The 24,220-nt window shown below is 35.7% G+C and overlaps 3 protein-coding genes across 5 annotated transcripts; 1 reads left to right on the forward strand and 2 right to left on the reverse strand.

Moving 5' to 3' along the window:
- Nucleotides 1–1,663: 1,663 nt before the first annotated feature.
- LOC110803040 (ABC transporter G family member 31) lies at nucleotides 1,664–13,133 on the forward strand. Its single transcript, XM_022008502.2, has 24 exons — nucleotides 1,664–2,304; nucleotides 2,705–2,825; nucleotides 2,924–3,012; nucleotides 4,282–4,366; nucleotides 4,870–5,032; nucleotides 5,456–5,532; nucleotides 5,614–5,758; nucleotides 6,312–6,613; nucleotides 6,722–7,003; nucleotides 7,432–7,748; nucleotides 7,870–8,030; nucleotides 8,109–8,212; nucleotides 8,305–8,455; nucleotides 8,939–9,001; nucleotides 9,122–9,249; nucleotides 9,335–9,667; nucleotides 9,747–10,037; nucleotides 10,124–10,207; nucleotides 10,405–10,538; nucleotides 10,634–10,861; nucleotides 11,139–11,310; nucleotides 11,714–11,801; nucleotides 12,129–12,295; nucleotides 12,431–13,133. Exons 1-24 carry the CDS (start codon nucleotides 1,970–1,972, stop codon nucleotides 12,695–12,697), a joined length of 4,287 nt encoding a protein of 1,428 aa, XP_021864194.2. The 5' UTR covers nucleotides 1,664–1,969; the 3' UTR covers nucleotides 12,698–13,133.
- Nucleotides 13,134–13,184: 51 nt separating this feature from the next.
- LOC110803039 ((S)-8-oxocitronellyl enol synthase CYC2) lies at nucleotides 13,185–17,904 on the reverse strand. Its single transcript, XM_056827639.1, has one exon. The coding sequence runs from the start codon at nucleotides 14,475–14,477 to the stop codon at nucleotides 13,311–13,313; it is 1,167 nt and encodes a 388-aa protein (XP_056683617.1). The 5' UTR covers nucleotides 14,478–17,904; the 3' UTR covers nucleotides 13,185–13,310.
- A 133-nt stretch (nucleotides 17,905–18,037) lies between these two features.
- Nucleotides 18,038–24,137, reverse strand: LOC110803030 (vacuolar cation/proton exchanger 3). 3 transcript variants are annotated; one of them, XM_022008490.2, is made up of 12 exons: nucleotides 23,968–24,137; nucleotides 20,782–21,065; nucleotides 20,543–20,610; nucleotides 20,396–20,424; nucleotides 20,104–20,300; nucleotides 19,741–19,959; nucleotides 19,390–19,512; nucleotides 19,159–19,275; nucleotides 18,995–19,048; nucleotides 18,775–18,891; nucleotides 18,578–18,668; nucleotides 18,038–18,341 (listed from the first exon to the last, which is right to left on the reverse strand). In XM_022008490.2, exons 1-12 carry the CDS (start codon nucleotides 24,041–24,043, stop codon nucleotides 18,283–18,285), a joined length of 1,434 nt encoding a protein of 477 aa, XP_021864182.2. In that variant the 5' UTR covers nucleotides 24,044–24,137; the 3' UTR covers nucleotides 18,038–18,282. The 3 variants fall into 3 exon arrangements, with proteins under 3 accessions (XP_021864182.2, XP_021864183.2, XP_021864185.2); XM_022008491.2 differs by having other exon boundaries at nucleotides 20,782–21,071; nucleotides 23,968–24,125; XM_022008493.2 differs by having other exon boundaries at nucleotides 20,782–21,058; nucleotides 23,968–24,120.
- Nucleotides 24,138–24,220: the final 83 nt, after the last annotated feature.

The raw sequence follows: 24,220 nt of genomic DNA on the forward strand, positions 1-24,220 counted from the left end.
GAAAAGTTTGTGATGTATTTATGATTTTATACTTAATTTCTCCATTTAGAAATAATTGCACCACTTTGAATTTTATGATTTTATACTTAATTTCTTCATTTAGAAATAGTCTTTTCTACATAATCATATCTTACCATTCTTATGGAAAAATAAATGTCATAATAGTTTCCTAATTTTTTTAGAAAAACAAAGATCTCTAAATATTAGACCATTAAATTTTACATGATAATATTGGCACCAAATAACTTTCCTAATTTGTATTGATTTTCAGTTTTTAAAATCAATAAATAATCAGATTTTTAATCAATAAATAATTAGCTTTTTAATTGAATTTAAATGTTAAATTTTAGAGCCTAATTTAGTCTTATCCTAGGGAGACATCAAAAGTAATGTTACCGAAATACCCTTCCCCTCTTCACTAATATAATAGGGATATTACATTCAACTATTTTTATTTAATACTTGTGCTGGTTAACATGAAACTCGTAAAGAAATACGGAAGGAGTGTAAGAGTACATATACGTACTTGATATTTTCTACATTTTAAAACATATTTTTTTAATAATAGTATTGTAATTAGATACAAGCAAGATATGTATTTACAAAATCTGTTGTGTACCCCCGATCTATGGTAATTGACTTTACATCCAATCTAGCGCGTATAAAGTAAAAAATAGAAGTCACTAAAGGTAAAAGTGAACCTGGCCAAAGATAAAAGCGAATCCGACCAAAGATACAAGTGTCCTTAGTCGAGGACTAAAATTATAACTTACTCAAGGATATATAAATATGACCCTAACCAATAAAAGTGTGACCCTAACAATAAACAATGAAGTGATCTTGATCAAGGGTGATATGTTTGTTACAAGTTATAACTACGACCAATACAACACCAACGATGAAAATACACTAACACACAAGTGTAATATATGTAGTAGGCTATGTGGGGGTTGAACCCACACCATGTATAATATTGTACATTGCTCAACTATTTGAGCTAATAGTCTTGAAATTAAGGTAAGTAATAACTACAATAAAAAAAATTCTGATAACATCAATAAATTAAGGTAACTAAAAGAACAGAACCTGTGCGGATAACCTTCCTATTTTGGACTGTCACACAATATATTATCGCAGATCGGTCATTCTGAAAAGGTTGTGATGTATTTATGAATTTATACTTAATTTCTCCATTTAGAAATAAGTGCACCACTTTGAATTTTACGTTTGACAACGCACAATTTTGACCGTTAGTATCATTAATTATCTATTAGTAAAATAATTTTACTTTTATATTTTGAAAATAGGCATTAACCCTTACCCACCAACTTTTTTCTACGATAATATTTATTTTATTATTTTTATAAAAAAAAGTCAAAGTTAATATATAAATACCTTTGCATAGTGTATAAATTCAAAATGATATTTCTAAACGGAGGAAGTACTTCATTTTTTTTTCTTTCTCTTTTTTGGGCATGTGAGTTTGACATAAAACTAAAATCACAGCTCAAATATTTATTTTTGTGTATGTGAATTTCAATCAAAGGCATTTCTAGTTTTTTGCATGTGAGTTGACTAATTTCCCCGCCTCAAGGTGTAACAAAGTAACAAACACTATCCCACACGCCATAAGCTCATAACAACCTCCGCTACATAAATCCTTTTTCCGTATTTCAATTCCTTGATCCCCTGTCATTTTACGGATTACCCCATTCCAAAAATCGCGGGTTTCCAAAAAAGAAAAAACAAAAAAAATACATGTAACAGAAAGAGTGAAAGACGAGCTCACCAACACACACTCACACTCACAGACTCACTCTCCATTTCTCCAGTTTTCCCTATAAGCTACGCCTCTCCTTCTCTCCATCCACGCATTCATCAATTTCCACCACCAAAGAGAGAGAAAATTATATCCAACACAAATACAGAGAAGAGAGCGAGAGAGCGAGAAAGCTCGAAGGTGATTTCAATGGCGGCCTCTAATGGCAGCGAATTCTACGAGCTAGACCTAACGAGTAACGACATAGAATCGCCGTTTCCTCGGCCTTCAAACGCTGAAGCAGTTGCTAAAGACGAGGAAGACCTCGTTTTGGCTGCAATCGAGCGACTTCCTTCTGTTAAACGGCCGAATGCTGCTATTATTGTAGATGATAGCGGCGGAGGGGAGAGACAGAGAGTCATCTCCACCATTGATGTTACTAAGCTCGATCGGGTTCATCGTGAGTTGGTTGTTAAGAATGCTCTTGATACTGCTGAACAGGACAATTACAAGCTTGTTTCCGGCGTTAAAGAACGTTTTCAGAGGTATTTTGACGATCATTACGCCTTACTTTGTTCTTACGCTATTTGTTCAACAATTTTTTTTGCGGCGATTTTGATGGATTTTAAAATGGACGATCGAATTTCAGAACATGTTTTGATTATTTGAGTTTCTCGCGACTTGTTGTGAACTAATTTAGGTTGAATGTGATCGAAATTATTTTCTAAAAATTTGCGGCGGTTCTGTTATCTATTTTTGCGATGAAGAATATACTCAGACATTTATACCGTTAGGTTAAATAAGGCTATTTTTGAAGAAATTCAAAGTGATCGAATGTTCGAACGTCAGATAGTTTCTAGTAATCTGGATTAATATTTCGTAATTTTCGGGTTTAAATAAACCATAGAATATGAAATGATTTTGGTTCATTTTATTGAAATGTAGAGTTGGATTGGAATTGCCGACGGTAGAAGTGAGGTTTGACAATTTGAATGTCATAGCAGAAGTCCAAACAGGAAAAAGAGCATTGCCTACATTGATCAATTACGCTCGAGATAAAATTGAGGTTTTCGCTCTAAATAACGCAATTGAAGAGAATAATATCTAATTAATGCTAAAAACTATTTGTATAATTGTTCTAATTTATTTTCTAATTAATTACAGGGCCTCTTGAAAATTTTGAGGTTATTTCGTCCGGAGAGACATACTTTAACTATCTTGAATAATCTCTGTGGATATCTCAAGCCTGGGAGGTAATCCTTTCGTATTTTCGGCAATGTTAACAGTGTGTACTTCAGTATTTGATTTTTCAATTAAATTGTGTCTAAAACGCATGAATTTTGAGGCGAACATATTAAATGGAGGTTTGATTTCTTGATTGATTTTGATTTTTAAATGTATTACTCGATGATGATATTTGGCGAAATATGGAGCACAAGATCAGTAACTCCAGCTTTTATTTGCATCCTTGTCAATGAGTACTTAGGCAGTAGTGCTTCAATTCATGAATTACGTATATACGTCAACCATGCATCTTGAAAACGTGTACTAGTTATATTTTTAGGAGGTGGTCCAATTAAGAGTATCTCATGTAACATGAGAGCTAGCTAGTAAGCTTTAGCTTTAACATGAGAAGTACGAAGTACTTTTAGCCTTTTAGGAGTAGGTACGTTGTACAGTAAATGTAATACGTCATCCGTTCCGCAATAGATGCATCGTTTCTCTTTTGGACACTATTCATTAACTAACTTTGACAATTATTCTTTCACATTATGTAAAAACAAACATAGTCAAGTGAGATCTTGTTAAATTCGTATCAATGGGAGGATTCCAAATATCAATTTTTTATAATTTTTACTTACACGTAATTAGAGATATTAATGTTCAAAGAAGCATATAGGGATACGTAAAAAAATAAATGATGCATCTATTGCGGAACGGAGGTAGTATTTCTTACTTCGTAGATTAGGATCACATGACATGAATCACAGGCAGCTCTGCATATATTGGAAAAAAAAGCGTAAAGGAGGGGGGATCACTAATATTATCAATAACTATCGTACACTCTTACTCCCTCCGTCCCATAATTATCTTCCTGTTTGACCAAAAACACGGATTTTAAGAAAAGTGGAATATAGTACATGAAAAAGTGGAATAAAGTACAAATGATGATTGAGTTGTATGGAAAAGTGGAATAAAGTACATGTGAAAGAGAATATAGTACATGGGAAAAGTGGAATATAGGACATGGGTGGGGTTTTCAATTCAATTTTAATTAATATAGTACATGAGAAAGTGGGGACCTTAGTAGCCAAAATTAGAAACAGGAAGATAATTTTGGGACGCTCGTTTAGGAAAGCAGGAAGATAATTTTGGGACGGAGGGAGTATTGTCCAATCTCAGATGTGTTTATTCCTAAATCGCTCCTATTAAGACAAAATGTCATACTGTACGGATATCACAAAATGCCAATCCTAAGATTGATTTTATATCTACTTAATTTACTTTTGTAAATTTTGCAGGATGACGCTGCTTCTAGGGCCTCCTGGAGCAGGAAAATCTACCCTGCTACTGGCCCTAGCAGGAAAGCTAGATGATAGCTTAAAGGTTGTACACACTGCCTGTTTGTCAATTTTCAAGTTATAAAAATGTACATTGCACGTTATAATAAATTAATAATAACTATCTTAGTAATCAACAGTGGAATTCTGGTCAATAGATAACTCTAGATTTATTGGTTTGGGTATTTGAGTATTTCATATCTTCCTAACGTCGATTGGCATGCTCTACATCTAGTTAGACCTAGTCACTTAGCTTTGAGTGTGATCAAATGACTTGCTTTCTTTCTTCCATTTCCATTATCATTGCTAGTTGATCATTATGGTTATTACAATGAACCTAAACAACTTATGTCATACCATCTTCTCTTCCATAACAAATTACTGAATATTTCCTTTAGGTTATCTAGCCTCCTCGTATGGAGTAATTGTCAATGTGAAGAATGAAGTGTAATTCAAATCAAATAGATAATCAAATGGAGCTTTTCAAGTATACATTGATTATGTGAATCAGAATGATGATTTTTCTTCTTTGACATTTTACATCTACAGAGTAGTGGAAGAATTACGTACAATGGCCATGAACTCAGCGAATTTTGCGTGCAAAGAACTTCAGCTTACATAAGTCAAACAGATAATCACATTGCCGAGCTAACAGTGAGAGAAACTTTTGATTTTGCTGCTAGATGTCAAGGAGCAAGTGAATCTTTTTCAGGTAAACTTTTAAACCTGAAACAAGTGGCGGTTTCTAAACTGAAAATTACTCTTATTATGTCGGAGTAATAATTTGAAATCAAATCTAAGATGTAAGTTTATCTAACGCTTGAACTATACTTGCAGTTTGATGCACTTTCTTTTTGGTGAACTTTCTAAAACTTGTAGAAAATGATGGCTCATGAACATAAAGATGTTAGTTGTAGAGGACATCATGTCAAAAAAATTGGAAGATAGATATACAAGTTAGTTTTTCTTATGTTGTGCAAGCCATAGATATTCTAAAAGTGCACTCTCTCCGTATGCAAAGACCTATTAATAGTGATTTATCTTTCAAGATTTTTATCTATGTTGCATGAAGTTTTGAATTTGTTTTCTTCATTCTTGTCATTGTCATTTTAGTAAGGATCTATTTACTTTGTAGGACATATGGAGGAACTTGCTCGATTAGAGAAACAAGAAAAAGTATGTCCAAGCCCAGAAATTGATGCGTATATGAAGGTTGTGCTTTGAAATGTCCTTCTATGTGCTTCTTGCATACGGCTAGTTATACTAAGAGTGTCTATATGATGAAATCTACAGGCACTATCAGTTCGTGGAAAAAAGCACAGCATTTCAACAGATTACCTTCTCAAAGTCCTTGGCCTAGATATATGTGCTGATACAGTTGTTGGTAACGACATGAATCGAGGGGTTTCAGGTGGACAAAGAAAGAGAGTTACTTCAGGTTGTCGAATGTTTCACTCACCTTTTTAACTACATGTTTCTCTGCCCTTGGTAGCACAATGTAGATATCCAAATTCAAAGTTGATATACTTTAATAATGTGCCTTGAACTTGGATGCAACCTAAACTTATGAAGTTATGATAGCATTCATATTACAATGTGCATCTGTATGTTCATTTTCGTAAATTTAAAATTTCAATTCGCTTTAATTACTAGTTAGCAATATGTAGTCTATGTTCAAACCATCAAAGAACAAAATTGGAATTATTTCAACTTGGAATTCAACTTTTGCTTAACAGTTTACTTAAGAAATGGAGGAGTGTCAAATTACTCTAATCACATAGAGTAATACGACAGCATATGAAAGTACTGGAATTTAGCCAAAGAAGAAACAAGGGAAGAAAAATCATGAAACAGGGATGGTCTTCTTTTGTTCTGGGATAATATTTTACTCAGTAATGCCAATAATGGTTGAAGATAAAAGGAGAGGTGAATAATGGGAGTTTCTTTCATAAATTTTCCTTCTAAACTTATGTCTAATGATTTGTATGCAGGAGAAATGATTGTCGGGCCTAAAAAAACTCTCTTCATGGATGAAATATCCACTGGACTAGATAGCTCAACTACATTCCAGATTGTAAAATGTGTAGGGAACTTTGTTCACCAAATGGAAGGAACTGTACTCATGGCTCTTCTTCAGCCAGCACCTGAGACATTTGAACTCTTTGATGATTTGATGGTGTTATCAGAAGGGCATATGGTCTACCATGGTCCTCAGGCAGATGTTTTGGAATTTTTTGAATCGATAGGCTTTCAGTTGCCCCCTCGTAAGGGTGTTGCAGATTTTTTACAGGAGGTATTTATCCAATTTATTTCATCCATTTTCTTCAAAAAGAATTCTTTCTATTCTTATGTTTTACTTGTCCGGTGTGATGATCTTTCCTGAATCTGTCTGTCTTTCTAGGTTACTTCTAGGAAGGATCAAAAGCAGTATTGGGCAGATCCTTCAAAACCATACAGATTCATTCCCACTGAAAAAATTGCTGAAGCATTTAAAAATTCCAGATTTGGGAAGACTGTTGTAGATTCTCTATCTGATCCATATGACAAATCGAGGAGTCATCCTTTAGCTCTGTCGAGAACAATGTTTTCTGTACCGAAATGGGAACTTTTTAAGGCTTGTTTCTCAAGAGAAGTTCTATTGATCCGCAGGCATAGTTTCCTCTACATTTTCCGAACCTGTCAAGTATGGTCATCTTGTCGTTACTATAATACTCCGTAGAATATTTTGCTTCTTAATAACTTATTGTAACTTTTCAGTTATTTTCTTTATTAATAAAGTTCTAGGATACACATTATAGTTAATTGTGTAGGAAGTTGTACATAAAAAGACATCTATAGTTGCTTCTCTTTTCATTATACTAATCTGTCTCTCATCATGTTTATAGAAATATAAGTAATATATATGTTCTACTGTTAGTCATCTATGCAATCCGTTTCCTTGGTGCATCAAATCTTTAATTTCTTAGAAGATTTTTGCTTCACATTTTTTCATGAAGGGACGTTATGTGAAGTCTACAAAATGTGATGAATACATTGAAGTCCCTTTTGCTGGAATACTGCTTTGGCTCACTTTACTTTCTCATCTTTAACTTTCTCTTTGCCTGTTGCCAGGTCGCATTCGTGGCATTTGTCACAGGAACACTTTTTTTTAGAACAAGGCTACACACTACAGATGTGACTTATGGAAATCTCTATCTTGGCTGCCTTTTCTATGGGGTAGTACATATGCTGTTTAATGGACTTTCTGAGCTGTCTCTCATGATACATAGACTCCCAGTCTTCTACAAGCAAAGAGACAATTGTTTCTATCCGGCTTGGGCATGGTCAATTTCAAGCTGGATTCTGCGTATTCCATATTCGGTCCTTGAATCTGTTGTTTGGTCATGTGTTGTATATTACCTGGTTGGATTTGCTCCTGAACCTGAAAGGTATGTCTTGCTAATGAAATTTCATCAAGACCGTGTACAAAGAAATAGCCTATATTACCTATAAAAATAAGATGTTATGGCCTTATAGAAAAAATTGATTAATTTCTTCCTACTTCTCCAGGTTTTTCCGTTTCATGCTGCTACTATTTCTGATCCACCAAATGGCATTGGGTCTGTTCCGGATGGTGGCTACACTAGCAAGAGATATGGTCATCGCCAATACTTGTTCATCAGCTTCGCTGCTTGCTGTACTCTGTTTGGGCGGTTTTATTCTTCCAAAAGGTAAGCCCCTTAAGTTCCACATCCGTTGGAGATAGTGAAATTGGATAGGTTACCCTCACTGGCTTCTTTACATTTCAGATATGATTAAACCTGGGTGGATTTGGGCATACTGGATATCACCCCTATCCTATGCTCAAAATGCAGTTTCTGTAAACGAATTTACTGCAACGAGATGGATGCAGGTATTCTCTTATTTTACCTCAATATTCCTATCCCGCACTGCACATTATATTTCTGGGTAAGTAGCTTCTAAACTTGATTCATACATTTCCAGCTCACAGGAAACACTACAGTTGGGAAGAATGTCCTCGAGTTGCATGCTATACCTACTGATGGGCGTTGGTACTGGATTGGAATCGTTGCTTTATTCTTCTATGCACTTCTTTTCAACAACATAGTTACTCTAGCCTTGGCTTACCTGAATCGTAAGTGCCTAATGATCCGGCTCTTGTTTTTGGAGTGGGTTGTACTTTGAAGAGAAAGTCTTAATCTATACTGGTTATACCATTGAAATGATATACTAATATTCTGCATTTTTATTTAGTACCCAATCACGTAGTTGAGTATAAGGAAAGTAGTTGTATTTTCTCATGTAATACCAAACAACATAGTTTGGTAGCATGGTTTCATTTTTTTTTGGTTCCAAACAACATAGTTTGGTACTCACAAGTCAAAGATAAATGTCATTTATCGTTGACCAGACTCAATTTATTACATGAACTTACCATATAACCCTTGATATACCAACCGAAGTTACTATTTTGCCCTTAGTATACCATTTTAATGGTATACCTAGTATAGATTCAGAAAACCTCGTACTTTGAAGGCTCTGAAAGCAAAATTATGCTTTCTTTTTACCAAGTACATTGGTTGTGACTCGGTTGCTTCTTTTATGTACTTCTACACAGCTCTAAAAAAATCTCAGACTGTGATACCACTTGACGTCTCAGACAATGATGCACTCAATGAAGGTTGGTCATCGTCTCTTTCAAACATCCAACTAACCCTTTTACTTTACATTTCTGCCTGTCAAGCACCGTAAATGAGTACTGCAATCCCCTAAAGTGTTTTAGTGTTGACTTTCCATGCAGGCAAAGATGAGGTGCTCGTTTCAAATAGAGCTTCATTCAACTCTGAGAAACATAAGGGAATGATTCTTCCATTTGAACCACTGTGTATGACATTTCACAATGTCAATTACTTTGTTGACACGCCACAGGTAATATGCGAAATTCCAATCCCTTTATTTGGTGTATTATACTTCTTTATCAAATTTACCTATCATAGTTGCATTTGTGTCTTAGGCTATGAAAGCAAACGGTGTACTACAAAATAGGTTGCAGCTACTGTCAAAAGTGAGTGGAGTTTTCTCACCAGGAGTTCTTACTGCATTAGTTGGATCAAGCGGAGCAGGAAAAACCACTATGATGGATGTGCTGGCTGGAAGAAAAACAGGTGGAGAAATAGAAGGAGACATTAGGATCTCAGGTTATCCAAAAGTGCAGCCTACTTTTGCTAGAATTTCAGGATATGTTGAACAGAATGATATACATTCTCCTCAAGTGACAGTGGAGGAGTCTCTCTGGTTCTCTTCTTCACTTCGTCTTCCAAAAGAAATTAGTAAAGAAAACAAAAAGGTTATTGTCGTTGCACATAGCCATCCTAGTTATTTATTTAGTACCTAAAATTAATTAGTAAACTACAATTTAATTGTAGGACTTTGTTGACGAAGTAATGAGGCTCGTGGAGCTTGATAATCTTAAACATGCCTTGGTGGGATTGCCTGGTACTACTGGCCTATCAACAGAGCAAAGGAAGCGCCTGACTATTGGTGTAGAGCTCGTGGCAAATCCTTCAATTATTTTCATGGATGAACCGACATCAGGGCTTGATGCACGAGCAGCTGCTATTGTGATGAGAACAGTCCGTAATACTGTTGACACAGGACGAACAGTGGTCTGCACTATACATCAACCAAGCATTGATATATTTGAAGCATTTGATGAGGTTTGGCTATGCACATTCAGTATCTGCAAGTCAGGGATCTTTCAATCTTAAACTGCTTTCACTGAACTTTCACATTTGATGCACAGTTGCTTCTTATGAAACGCGGTGGAGAAGTTATATATGGAGGAAAGCTTGGACTTCACTCTTGCACTATGATAGAGTATTTTCAGGTGATATTGATTTTGAACTGAACCTTTTCTGGATCATTTTCTTTTCAGTTTTGATAATTAGTTCAGTGTTGCAGTGATCAGAAAGGGACATCCAAGTATAACTCGATGACAATATAATTACTCTTAACTTATAACGAAGTATGTTGTACGGGGTTGGTTTATTTTAACTGAAAATAGTGGCAATTTTCCTTGCTCAGGGGATAAGTGGAATCCCTCCAATTCCTGATGACTATAATCCTGCAACTTGGATGCTTGAGGTTACCACTCCTGCCACTGAAGAGAGACTTGGCATAGATTTTGCCAGCATTTACAGAAACTCTGATCAGTTCAGGTAAAAAAAATAATTACGGTTGCTTCTTTTGCTGGCTCATTTATGTTACTCATTACCACCTTTATTTTTTTCTTGATTATTTCTATAAACTCCAGAGAGGTAGAAGCTCACATAGAGCAAAAGCGTACACCGTCACCTGGATCCAAGCCTTTATATTTTGATACAACATTCTCTCAAGATATCATATCACAGTTTTGGCTTTGTCTTCAGAAGCAACGTCTTGTATATTGGAGATCTCCACATTACAATGCTGTGAGATTCCTTTTTACTACAGTCTGCGCCATGGTACTTGGCTCCATATTTTGGGATGTTGGCTCAAAAAGGTAGGTTGTTTAAACATGCAACATTATCTCTGCATACAAATGATTTGGTTGTCAACGACTCAACTATAATGAAAAGAGTGATATACTAATGAAATAATCCGAGATTTAAAATTCCACTCCTTATTTACAATTAACAAACATGCCCTATGCCTGTATGCAAAATCAGGACAGATTTATTTTATTATTCAAATGGTTCTTGTATGCACAAGAAGATTCTCAGAACTATAAGATTTCATAGAAGACTAAAGTTGACTTCTTTTACACTTATTTTATCAAGGGATTCAATCATTAACTTGCTTACAATCATGGGAGCCCTTCATTCTGCGTGTTTGTTCTTGGGCGTCAGCAATGCTTCTTCAGTACAACCAGTTATATCCATTGAGAGAACAGTTTTCTACAGAGAAAAGGCAGCTGGAATGTACTCTCCACTGGCTTATGCAGCTGCTCAGGTACACACATATCTCTTTTTAACTATGGCTGAAGCTTGGAATACTCACTGAGCACTATAATAAGAGAAACAATGTATCACCTATGTTGATGTATCGCACTACACCTGCATATCCATAAGGATTATACAATGGAACAGGCAGGATAATTTCCTGCATGACCATAACTCCATAAGCACCAGGAGCAACAGAGGTTATTAACCAGAATCAACAACTTTCTGGGGTTGACATATGACGAATGTCTTACCTCATGAAACCTGTCATTTAATACATTAAACTCTATACGAAGTATGAATTTTATTAATGCCAATATGACTATATGAGTATCACATATGTGCTTTTTTAGTGTCTTTCTACGCCAGAAGTATCTCATTTTGAATGGTTTGCTTCCATTTGTTTAAATCAGGCTCTTGTGGAAGTTCCATACATTGCTGTCCAGACAATAACCTATGGCATCATCACTTACTTCATGATTGGTTTTGAAAGGACATTAAGTAAGTTGACCCTTTATTTTCTCATATGCTCTTTATGATTCTTTCTTCTTTTTTTTGTCTCATTGAGTAGGGAAAGATCATCTGCCAAATCGTAGTATCTGATAAGAGGCCTATCTTTGCAGAACATACTTGGGTGCTCTAAACCATATGAAACTGTTTAATTACTTCAAAGAATCTGAATCACCTTTCTGCTCTTGCGTGATTTCATTAAAAACATTTGAAAGAAATCAACATAAGACGTCAATCTGTGCACATTAATTTGAAAGATTGTTCATAGCTACAGAAAAATCCTATAGTTCTAATGACAAATACATTGTTTATTTGCAGGGAAATTTCTGCTCTATCTTGTCTTCACATTCCTTACTTTCACTTACTTCACCTTTTATGGAATGATGGCTGTCGGCCTTACGCCTACACAGCATATAGCAGCCATTGTATCTTCTGCATCTTACTCACTTTGGAATCTTTTCTCTGGTTTCCTAATTCCCAAGAGTGTAAGTTCTGTTTCCTTTTCCTCTTACTGCCAATTTAAAAGTTCACAGAATCCAGAGAACTTTAACAGTCAAGTTTGATGGCATCTGTTTTATTGCACTCATTTATCTTTTTTTTTTTTTTTTCTTGTCTGTTAGATAATCCCGGCCTGGTGGATTTGGTTCTATTACATCTGTCCTGTAGCATGGACACTAAGTGGACTTATTTCATCACAGCTTGGTGATGTTGAGACTATCGTTGTTGGACAAGGGTTTAAGGGCTCGGTCAAAGAGTACTTGGATCTTCATTATGGCTTTAGCTCTGAAATGATCGGTATTTCAGCTGTTATGCTTATTGGCTTCATTCTCCTATTTTCTGGCGCATTCATGGCTTCTATCAGGTACCTGAACTTCCAGAAAAGATAAGAATTGGTTGAACAATTCGGCGAGGAAGAGATTTAAACTTCACAACAAGTCACTGGAGAATGGGAAGGCCAGGAGAAAAGTAAAGGAAACAAACAAAACACAGAATTCTTTAAAGGGGATCTTCGATCGACATATATCAGGATTCTAGATGATCCAATTCCAATTTTGCATTACATCTCTTGTGCAGAGCTTTAGAATTAGGCACTTAAGATGCTTCAGCATGAAACTATTAGAACTTTATTACTTTAGGAGCAATATAATACTTTTGAGAACTTTTAGGATCTCATGCCAAATGCAGAAGTCAACTAGCTTAGCGTTGTCGTTATTAGTACCTTTTTGTAGCTCCCCAGAAACTCACTAAAAAAAATTAATATTTGTACATACATAATAAATGACAATTACTTACAGAAATTGAGGTTAATGACTTCAAAATTCAGGATTCGTGCACATCTATTATAGAAGTGGTTCACATTGTATTCAGAATATATTTGCAGGATGTGGAATTTGCAGGATATGGAATTTGCAGGATACTAATTAGTAATTACACACTACTACTGTTTCTAGTCAAAAAGAGAAGTTCAAATAAGCTAGATTTCTATCTCTGCCTTTTAACTTAAGGTATCAGTTTTTCATCTCTCATGTTATCAATCCAAAACAAGATTGATTCTGATGCTGAATACCTCTTTCTGAAACCCAGACGATCAGCTTTTGCTCGTGTTCCTAACAACTTCATGGGACATCGAAACAAGATGTCCAAAAACGGCCAGTTAGCCAACTCTTCCATCTCTGTCTCCACCAAACCTTTCTTCTCCACAATCTCTCTCCAAACTCCACCCTTATCTGCCATAGCCTTGGAATACATAAACTCATCAGAAAACATGTTTTCAGGAACTTCTAAACCAAACTTCTTCCCTATCGCCGGCCATATTTCTTTCCATGTGAAACAAACCCCATTAATAGCATTAAAGGGTTGTCCACCATTTGAGGATAGTTGCTCATCAGTTGAAGCCCAAATATGTTGCTCAGCTACTAACCGAGCATCCGAAACATCAATCACAGCCTCTTCCCAACACTCCTTAGACCCTCCAAACACAAATGGAAGATTCAAATGCTTACAAATACTTCCATAAATAGAAAGACAACCCATAAAATTGTATAAAGTCCTGTTTGAACACCCTGTAATCAAACCAGGCCTTTGAACCGACCACGCTACCTTATTATTACCAGAAAGCCTCTCTTGAATCAAATCTTCAAGAACATAGTAGAAGTTATTCCCTACAGAAGCTCTAGGACAATCTTCATCATATACCGCGATATCAACATCTCTCAAGTTATTACTAATTGGACCTCTTAATGAAACATAATGCTTCATACCTGTTTGAAGAGAAACATGTTTCAAAGACTTGGCTTTTGGTAGCATTGCATCCAATGCATTTGACAGCATTTCTTTGTTCTGTTCACAGCATTCTGGGCTATCAAGTTGGAACTGATTAGCCCATGTGACCCAGAAAATATGTGTCACATCTTCTAAACAAGACAGTTTCTTTTCTGTATCAAATGGACACAGAAGATCACAGGAAATGAAGTGGTAATTATTACTGGTATTTCTGTAGGAATTTAGTTGCTCTTCTTTTCGCGCTATCCCATACACCTTCCATGAGTATTTAGAGCTTAGCCTTGTGGCTAGCTCTCTTCCTACTAGCCCCGTGACACCGAAAATTGCGGCTACTTTCTTCTTAGAAGCTCCTTTGTGATCTTGCTTAGATTTTTTAAGAGCCATTTTGATTTGATTAGCTGTGGAAGATCAGAAACAGAGAGGGAAGAGAAGGTTTATGAGTGGTTTTTGGAGGTGTGGGAATGAGTTGTTTTGTTCAGGATCTCTATAAGTAGGGATTTACGCGTAACACTTGATCCATTATTATTTATTTAATTTAATGAGCATGCTAGTAGGAATATTATACTATATAGTTTACAAAAAGAAATTAATCAAGCACCTAATCATCATAATTAAGTTAATGGCTCTCTCCTATTTTTGAGGAATGGGTTTTTCTGGAGATTTATGCAGCTAGCCTTGTAATTTACGTTGAGTTGAAGAGTTCATGTGAATCTGGACGGTGTTAGTATTATATGTTCTTAGCGCGCAATGTTAATTTGCACCCCTGAACATACAACAATGTTAAATTAGTAACGTGACAAATAAATCCAGACAAAATGGTTTCAGTTCCAATTGTTTCTGGCTGATATAAATTATAAAACAATGTTATAATTTCAACAACACAGCTCAGTTTTTGACCATTTGTTAGTTGTAACTTATAAGCAAGCTGGTGTAATCAATCAGGATTTGACTCTTTCAGTAGAGCAGATTAATTATTGGCAATAAATGAAGTTTTAGAAACAGATTAATTTTCGACTGAGTTGATTGGGTTGGACTCGAAATTGGCAACTTCAAGTACTTCCTTGTTTGAAAATACTTGAACGGTGAAGTATAATTTAAACTAGTAACGTGACAAATAAAACTAGACGAAAATGCAGTTATTTTGAAAGTAACAACGTTACATTGTTTCAATTAAATTGTTTCAGGCTGATAACAAGCAATTTAGAGTTATTAGCAAGTCTGAGTTGTGGGGGGCACATCCCCATACACACAGGATGTGATTATGTGAAAAAATGGGCAACTTGCCCTAAGAAAAGGGTGTAACCAAACTATTTCTATGGAACTTTTTTTTTTTTTACGGGAAGACGAATATCATGAATAAATCAGCACATCGCAGATTCAAATAAAATACATAATCCTTACAATAGATCATTATAGATCTATGGAACTTTACTTAATGGATTATTATGTTATTACCAAACTGAATTTGTTTACGGGGTATTTTTACATGACAAAATCGACTATTGTTGATTCAGTGTTTTTGTCTTATGCAGTATGTATTACCGACTTTTACTGATTAAAACTGATAAAGTACGAAGATAAAGTATAAGAGTAGAATTAAGTGTAACCTTGTCCTATTACACTATTAAGGGAGTATTAATGCAACTTTAGATGGGCTTTACACTTTACAGGACAACTTAATCAGTACTTTAGGGGACTACAATTAGTACAGCTTTTAGTAGCTCATTTGTCGTTGTTCCTAACATGTTACATGAGCAGCACGTTTAATAAGTTACTCAAGTTGAGCAATTTGGCAATTGGACTTCGTTGACTAAATACGTTGTAATGAGTAATGACCAGGTGATTTTGCACACGAACCACATATGAACCTTCCATCCAAACTAGAGAGAGAGAGAGACAGAGAGAATCATGATTAAACATATTAATTAATCATCATTATCACTAACCCAGTGAAGTGACTGTGAGCTAATAGTAAAACAATACTTAACTACCTATTAATGTGATCATAGGACAATAATTGCATTCTTTGACTGTAATTAACAATGCATGATATCATCAGCATGTAATTAACGATATATAGTCAAAAGAAGAATTGTCCACTATATTTAATTATACTTGGTACTTCTTTCGTTTTTCAATAATTACAACATTACCAATGAGGTCTTGGCCTAGTGGTTAAGATACATGACTTGTGTACGATAGGTCTTAGGTTCGAATCTCGCGCCCCTATTTGTAATTTATATTGCCTTCCGAAGTATGGGTAATTACTTGCACAAAACTATACGTCTTTATAAGATAACTTGTGTTATTTTTGCTCAAAATTATACGTCTTTATAATCAACAGATAATACGTAGGGTCGTTTTTAAATGTCTCCTCGAGAAAAACATGAGTGGATGACCTACTAAAGAACTACTCGTTTAGTTAATAACATTGTTACTTATTGATGACCATTAAATTCAAGTGTCCTTGGAAAGGCAGACAGTAAGGAGGCAAGGTTCAAGCTTCCTTGAAGAGTCTTTAACCATAACTAAATACTAATTTAATTAATCTTCAAGCTGGAAAAATGGTATGTAGACGGATTAGTATTTTAGAGACAAAAATGTAACAAGTGTTGCTACTTTACTCAACAATTAATACTAATATTATTATGGGAACTTGTCTTGTTCATCCACAAAAATGACCACAAAAGAAAGTAGATGATGTAGCTCAAGCTTAAATCTTCCTGGCAATTAAGTCAAATACCCTTAAAATATTGGATTAGTTGGTGTTATGGAGCTGCACTTACATGCACTCTTTCCCATGGACTGCAAACTTATTTTAATATTAACAATAACTCAATTATTCATATATTATATAACTACCTTTATCATCTGTGAGGATTGAGGATACTTTAGGTTACCTCCTTTTAAAGGGTTAACTTGGTTTTTCTTTCCTTGTTACTGAAAAATACACACTATAAAACTTTCTTGTGGGTAAGGAAAAAATATTTCACAGAGTGATCCCAATCTTTTCGTTACAGGCTTTGTTTGACAATTGGTTGTTAAGTGTTACGAGTAGTTGTCACCTATTTATTATTTATTATTTATTATTTATTATTTACTCAGTATTATTTATTAATTATTATTATTTATTCATTTCAGTAATATTCTGTTAAGTTAATTAAGTTTAAATTCAGTTCAACTCTAAAGAACAGGGAATTAGTTGTTTATTTGCCAAAGAAAGAAAACAATGCATAAGTTTTTTTTTTTTTTTTTTGGCTCTGATAAGATTTTTCATTTTAGCTTAAAAGTTCACTTTTCTTTTTAACCCTCTATGGCATTAGCGAATCACATTAGCCAAGATTCGCTACATGGCTACCGGGGTTCATTCGACTACATGGCTACAATAAGTGATTCGTCGGTCCATTGCAGATGTGGTGCGCCTAAAGACGGCTGTGGGCCGAGGCTGGCCCAAAGCCCGACCCAACCCAAGAATGAAAAAATCTCGGCCCGAACACGAAAAAAGTCCAGCCCGGCACCGGCACGAAGTCGTGGGCCGTGGGCCGGGCCTTAATTATTTGGAAAGAGTACGACAAGGCATGGCACGAATCGACCCGGCAGGACAAAGCACGCAAAATTTTGTAAAATTAGCCTTAGGCACGACGGACAGGCCCGGCACGAAAGCCGCGGGTTCGTGCGGGCCTGGGCCTTGTTTTGAACTTTTCAGCCCAGCCCGGCACGATACAACGTGAGGCCTAGAGTGGGCCCAAGCCGACTAGGTCAACAGCCTGCGGGGCCCGGCCCGGCCCACGGCCATCTCTAGGTGCGCCCCTTTTCCCTCATCATTCGAAATGATGTTTATTTTGTCCAATTTTCCATAACCAAAAGGTACTAACCTAGTTTTCTCACTGAATCAAAGAAAAAAAAAGAAACCAAAGCTAGCAAAAAGACAACTACCAAACAAGGGCTTAAAAGACTTCTTCAATAACCAATATATATACTCACAGAATCAATACTTATTTGATACCATTCAACATATACCAGCAGAATCACAGTTTTATCATCAGATAGATCACAAAATCTTGCAACTCATATTTAGTTGGCACACATGAATATCTACACAAAGATTTCTCCGATTCGATTTCTCCTCCACATGAATTAAAAAATTTACAAGGATTATCTTTATTTTTGAGGCATGAGAGTTGACAATTCAGGCAGCAGAATATCCAACTGGTGATTCAAGTCGAGATCCAATGAGATTTGCTTGATCTAGCACACATTTTATAGAGCGTATCAGTGCTTACAACTATGTCTAATAATATACGCGTTTTATTATTCAATTTTCCAAATGTGGCCATTTAAATTAAGTGACTGGGATATGATAAAAATGATTTAAAAAAATATATACTCTGTAATTATAAATATTTTTTTATTTTCTAACTTTTAATATTGGTTGCTTGTCTCTTGCCCCTCTAAAATTTTGTGGACTTTTGTAATGAACTTACCGGTTTGAGACGGAAGGACCAAAAAGCTTGTGGCAATAACCATGTAGACAAAGAGAAGAACACCCCCTTTCATGTAATGTGATGATCCGTCCTGTTTAATAGTAACAATGTCTTAGCTAAAGCCAACTTTTTGGAGCAAATAAAAGAGAGACGTATATTGAATATATGAAATAGAACGATCAAAATTGATAACAAACCTGCAAAGTAAAGGCTACAATGAGTACGGAAACTGCCAAAGAACCGGTTTCCAGGATGCTAAGGCTGAGATCCATCTTGATATGCATTATCCATGCGACAATTACACACAAGGGAACCTGTAGCAAGAGATTTTTGTGTTAGGACCTTATTTACCAATTTAGAAATGAAATGAAAAAGAAAGCATATGGTTTTCATTCATATCAATGTCCTGAGTGTTACCAAAAATATTGAAATTTGAGTGGCAGATCCCAAGGCGACACCCAGAGATATGTCCTGTTAGTAAATCCATGGAAAAAAGCACTTAGCTACCAAATTTATGATGCAAGTACTAGAACATATCACGATTTTCAAGAGAAAATTAAACCACTCAGCTAGGATCATACCAGCTTGTTCTTGTAAGCAAATATAATTGAACCCGCATGTTCTGCCGCATTTCCAACTATAGGAAGCAAAATTATGCTCAGAAAACTAATGGGGATTCCCCAAGAAATGGAAGCAGCCTGTTTCAATAAATTTGATGTCAAGAATTGTACTGTATGAAAAAAAACTTGTACGTAATATATAGAATATGAATGCAAGAGGAAGTTTTGGAGTAGCTTCATATGCATATGTACCTCAATTGTGCCAACAACATATTCCGAGAGCAAAGCTATCACTGCTGTCATGCCTACCAACCAGCTAAATGCACTCCAAAATCCAATCACTGCATGTTCATCTTCACCATTTTCATCAGGTTCCTGCATATGTTCGAGTTGATACGTCAGCATTGAGAAGTGCAACAAATCTCTTGTATTTAGTCTCAAACCAAAGGATTTCATTGAAACATGAAAGAAGGGCAGTATCCAATAGCTGTTAGGTGCCTTCTTGTACATTTGTTGTACTCTTTTAGGGGTAGATATCACATGCTAGGAACCTGGAGTTTTTGTACAAACATTTACATTATCAAGTACAAATTCTTAAATCACCTCTCCGGAATCAAACAATTGTTGGTGGGTCTTCAGTTGAAAGAACATATATGCAATATAAGCCACGAGCAGGACAATGCTGCTCACTCTTGATAGCAAGAGTACGGAGCTAGCAGAGGATGTCCTCCCTGCAGTCTCCACGGTATATTGGGAAAATAATGGCAGCGAATGACAAAAAACTCCAAGCAAGAGAAGAAGTATATTCACATCAGCTTGACTCTGTCATCAGAAAAGGAGAAGTATAATCATAAAAACCATTTCGTGGTGAGAAGATGTGAAAACGCATGAATGTAATTTTTTATGGTATAGCAGACAAATGCATCATGCTAAATCAGTCAAAACCAATGAATTTCAACGAATTACCCTGTCAAATTTTTGCTCCTTGCTAAGGTTGGCCAAGCCACCACAAAATAGAGAAGAACCGAGAACTAGAAGAAGGTTAGAAAGAACTGATCCCAGAAGGGAATACTTCAGCACGGCTATCTTCCCTTGGCAGAGAGCGAATATAGCTATTATGAGTTCTGTTGCATTCCCACAAGTTGCATTTAGAAGCCCACCAACTGCAAATTTCCCAACTTTATTAACTGATCACTTCAGGATATAACCAAATATAGGATGAATACCAATTGGTAACTGGTAAGCAGTGCAATCGTACCTGTTGGGCCAGTATAGTATGCAATTTGCCTTGGATTTGACATGCAAAAGGAGACAAAGAGGGAAAAGTCAATCACATTAAGTTATCAAGTATCTACATTTATAGCATATTGAAACATACGTTCAATCAAATTAAGTAGTAACATACTCGGTAAGAAAGCTAACTCTCTCCGCTAAAGGGGCAAGCCCGATTAAACTCAAAGCGAAGACCCAGGGCTGTAGATGCAAAATCGCAAAAAATTACATTTTAATAAAAAGTTAGTGGAAAGCCTACATCAATCAACAAAGAAATCGGTCACTAATAGCCGTAAAATTGTACAAAAAAACAGGTTGCCTTTTGCATAATCCAAACTTTTGTCTAACATCTACCAAAGAAATTGTACTTACTCTTCCGAAATTTTGATATTTAGCCACAATAGACAAGGGGATGGCCAAAAAGAGAATACAAATCCTGGTTCCAAAGATAACCTCTTGAAGATTTCTCAGAATCCTCCTAGCCAACGAAGACCTGATGTTCAACCCCAGGACCACATCAGACTTTTTCCTAAGCAATGAAGATGACAAACTATGTGCCGTCTTGATAGGTTTAGGCTCGTTGCTTGAGTCATTGACGATCCCATTTTCTAAATCGCATGCCTCATTGGAACCCATTTCTCTGATTACCCTACACACTTACGCTACGTAAATATTAGGCTAACAGATTTATTTATTTTGGACAATGAGGCAAGCAGTATAATCACTTGGGCTGTTACATTTGTTACAAACTACTAGGCTTTAGAAGACTAGTATAGATAAAACTGAAGTTTCCTGGAACTTTCCTGGGGGAGAATTTCGGGTAGAAATCTCAGGCGATTGCGTCCTTTTCAGTCTAAAAATCATTTATTACCAAACCCGGATTCTCCCTTTTTCCTTTTTATCTGGGGGTGATCAAAGTTACAAAACTTTTCTATTGAATGCATATGTATTATATAAGAGTAATATGTTACACTAATCTACTATTAAATGTTTCAAAGCTAATATGTATTCGTAAGTTTCATCTAGAATTAATTCCTTTTATTTTTTTCTTTTGCCCACAATATGTAGTCTGAATTACAAACAAGATGTATCTAGAGCAATCTTTTCAACCAATTAGAAGAATAGAAGGTAAAAATGATTTAATTAACATGAACTATGGACCAACTCACCAAAAAATATCCTCTCTTTTCCATTTCCTTGCCTTAGTTTAAAAAAGCACGCCCAAGGCTCACCTAGGCTCAGCCTTCGGCGCCTTGAGCTCTCCAGGCTCACTGATGTCAACCAGGCGCACGCCTTCGTGCGCCTTAGGTAAGGCGCAAGGCGCAGCGCCTTGTGCGCCTTCAATCTTCAGGCGCAATAAGATGACATGGATCTTTTATTTACATTTTTTTTCTTTTTTAATGATATAAGCACACCCCATGTGACCTATCAACAATCATATCTCTACAACCTTAGCTTTTTGGGTAGTGGAAGTAACATAATATGAGTTAATTTTCATATATCCAGCTTGTAATTACCATGGAAGGTTCTAATTTTGGCACTCCATCGACGGGATCACGCAATGCTTCTGAACCGGCAAGAAAATATGGCACTCCAATAGAAATATGTTGTTTTGAGTATAAATTGTGTTAATTTTTTTCTATACCGAATTTTAAGGTTTATTAGAAAATTATGTGCGCCTTGTATCCAAAAGGCGCGCGCCTGAGCCTTGCGCCTAGGCTCCATGACCCTTGTGCGCCTTAGTGCTCCTTGCGCCTTTTTAAACTAAGTTCCTTGCACCAAGCTCTATTTAAGTAGCTAAACTTTCAAGACCACAATAATTTACAATAATCAGCTTGTTACTAATTTCTAAAACCACTAAACTTATATAGTTGTATATATGGTAATTATATAACTAGTTTTTGTACATCAGCGTATTCCATATGAAGTGCATTTTACAAATAGCAATACAGCATTTCCATGTTTACTTTCTCATTTTCATTTCCTTGATACAGATTTTAACACAGTTCCAAGGACTTTTTGCATCCGCACTTAAAAACACACTTTGTTCTCAAAGAACAGTCTTATAGGCTATTTATATTGACAATTAGACATTCACAAAATATATTACTCCCTCCATCCCTATGTAATGCGACACATCTTACTGAATGTCATTTTTAAGGATTGGGGAAGAAATACCATAATTTTCCTTCTCAATATTAGTTTTTACATCTTTACCTTGCCAATAAGCACAAGGTGATATTTCCATAAGGCTATCATTGAAGATAATATGGACAAACTTCAAGTTCTCTCATCCAAACTAAACTTGATAAATGGACTATTCTTTTGGGACAATCCAAAATAGAAAATTAGAAATATAGCCAATTATTTAAGGACGGAGGGAACTCATTTCAAAAGGCAATATATCACGGTTACAAAGCTTATCTTAATGAAATCATATTAGACCCTATATTTTCATAAGCTCGGAAAACATAGTGACTATGTATAAGAAGCCGAGGAGGAGTACACCATACAAGATGAAAGAGCTCCAATCACATTATAACGTAGGCTCTAGACAGTAATTGAACATGGGTGCGGCTGGTTGAGTAGTCTGCTTTGGCATCCGCAGATGAGGGCATTAAGGAGTAGTCACCGCTCATCCGCCATATAAATTTCATCGGTTATGCCAAATACGAGTATAACATTCACAGCAACAATAACATTCAAGCAACACTCTCACACAAATATCATTTCATAATTGGTCATAACCAAACCGTTCTGTTCGGAAACTTCGGATCATTTCATAATTGGTCATAACAAAACTGTTCTAAGGAGAAATTCAGTTACTAAATTACACTTAATTGCCAACTTAAAGACATGTAACTGAACCCAAACAAGGTAGTAAATCATCCTAAAACATAACTAGGCAAATCTCAACTAAAAAAAAAAAAATTAAAACCAAACTTTTTCTTTTTTCCGAGATGTCCATGTTACAACTGTTTGTACCCTTTCCATTTTTATACTCATTCAGGGGATTACCGTCTTTCAATCCCGGATTGTATTTACTATTTAGGGGTTGTGAGTGAGTTGCACAAAATCGCTAATTATGTGGTTCATCTGGTGTACAAAACATTTACTATTAATCACAGCAGTACGACTTATAACATCCAACTAGTGTTATCCCTAATGCGAAGTTGCCAACCCACTCGCCCTACCCAGTAAAAAGGGGTAAATTCTTGTCTCTATCTTAATTCACCTATTTTTGCTTCGAATACAGAGGAATCCTCTCACATAATACAACTAGTAATTATGAAATAAGCAATTTCCTAGAATTTTCTGGGAATCAAACAATCAATTTCGGAGTATACAGTAAAAGAGTAAATAATAAAACCCCAGTTCAAGTTTTGTTAGTATTATAAATTATGTAATAATTCCAGCAATAAATTATTAAGTAGTGATGTTTACGACTTCAAACCTACAATCTTAATTGGGGATTTCATACGGAACAGGAAATTACGAGGCATAATCACTATTTCAAACAAAACAACAAAATAATGAAATAAAAAGATTGTAACTTACGATTTACGGTTGAAATTGAGCAAGCTGATAGAGATGAGGAAGTATATCCGACGATCAACCTCGTACAAGCTTCCATGTTTCTGGTAGCGAGAATTGGTGAATTGGTGATGACGAATTGCAGATAGTTCAGTTTCTGGGTATAGTGGAATACTGAAATGTTTTGGGAGTTAAGCAAGCTTTACCGAATTCCTAGCTTTCTAGCAAGTAGCAACAAGGCCAAATAGAAGCGGCCCAAACTCGTATGTCGGGGAGA

This window comes from Spinacia oleracea, chromosome 1 (assembly GCF_020520425.1).
Source record: "Spinacia oleracea cultivar Varoflay chromosome 1, BTI_SOV_V1, whole genome shotgun sequence".
In the NCBI taxonomy this organism is placed as follows: domain Eukaryota; kingdom Viridiplantae; phylum Streptophyta; class Magnoliopsida; order Caryophyllales; family Amaranthaceae; genus Spinacia; species Spinacia oleracea.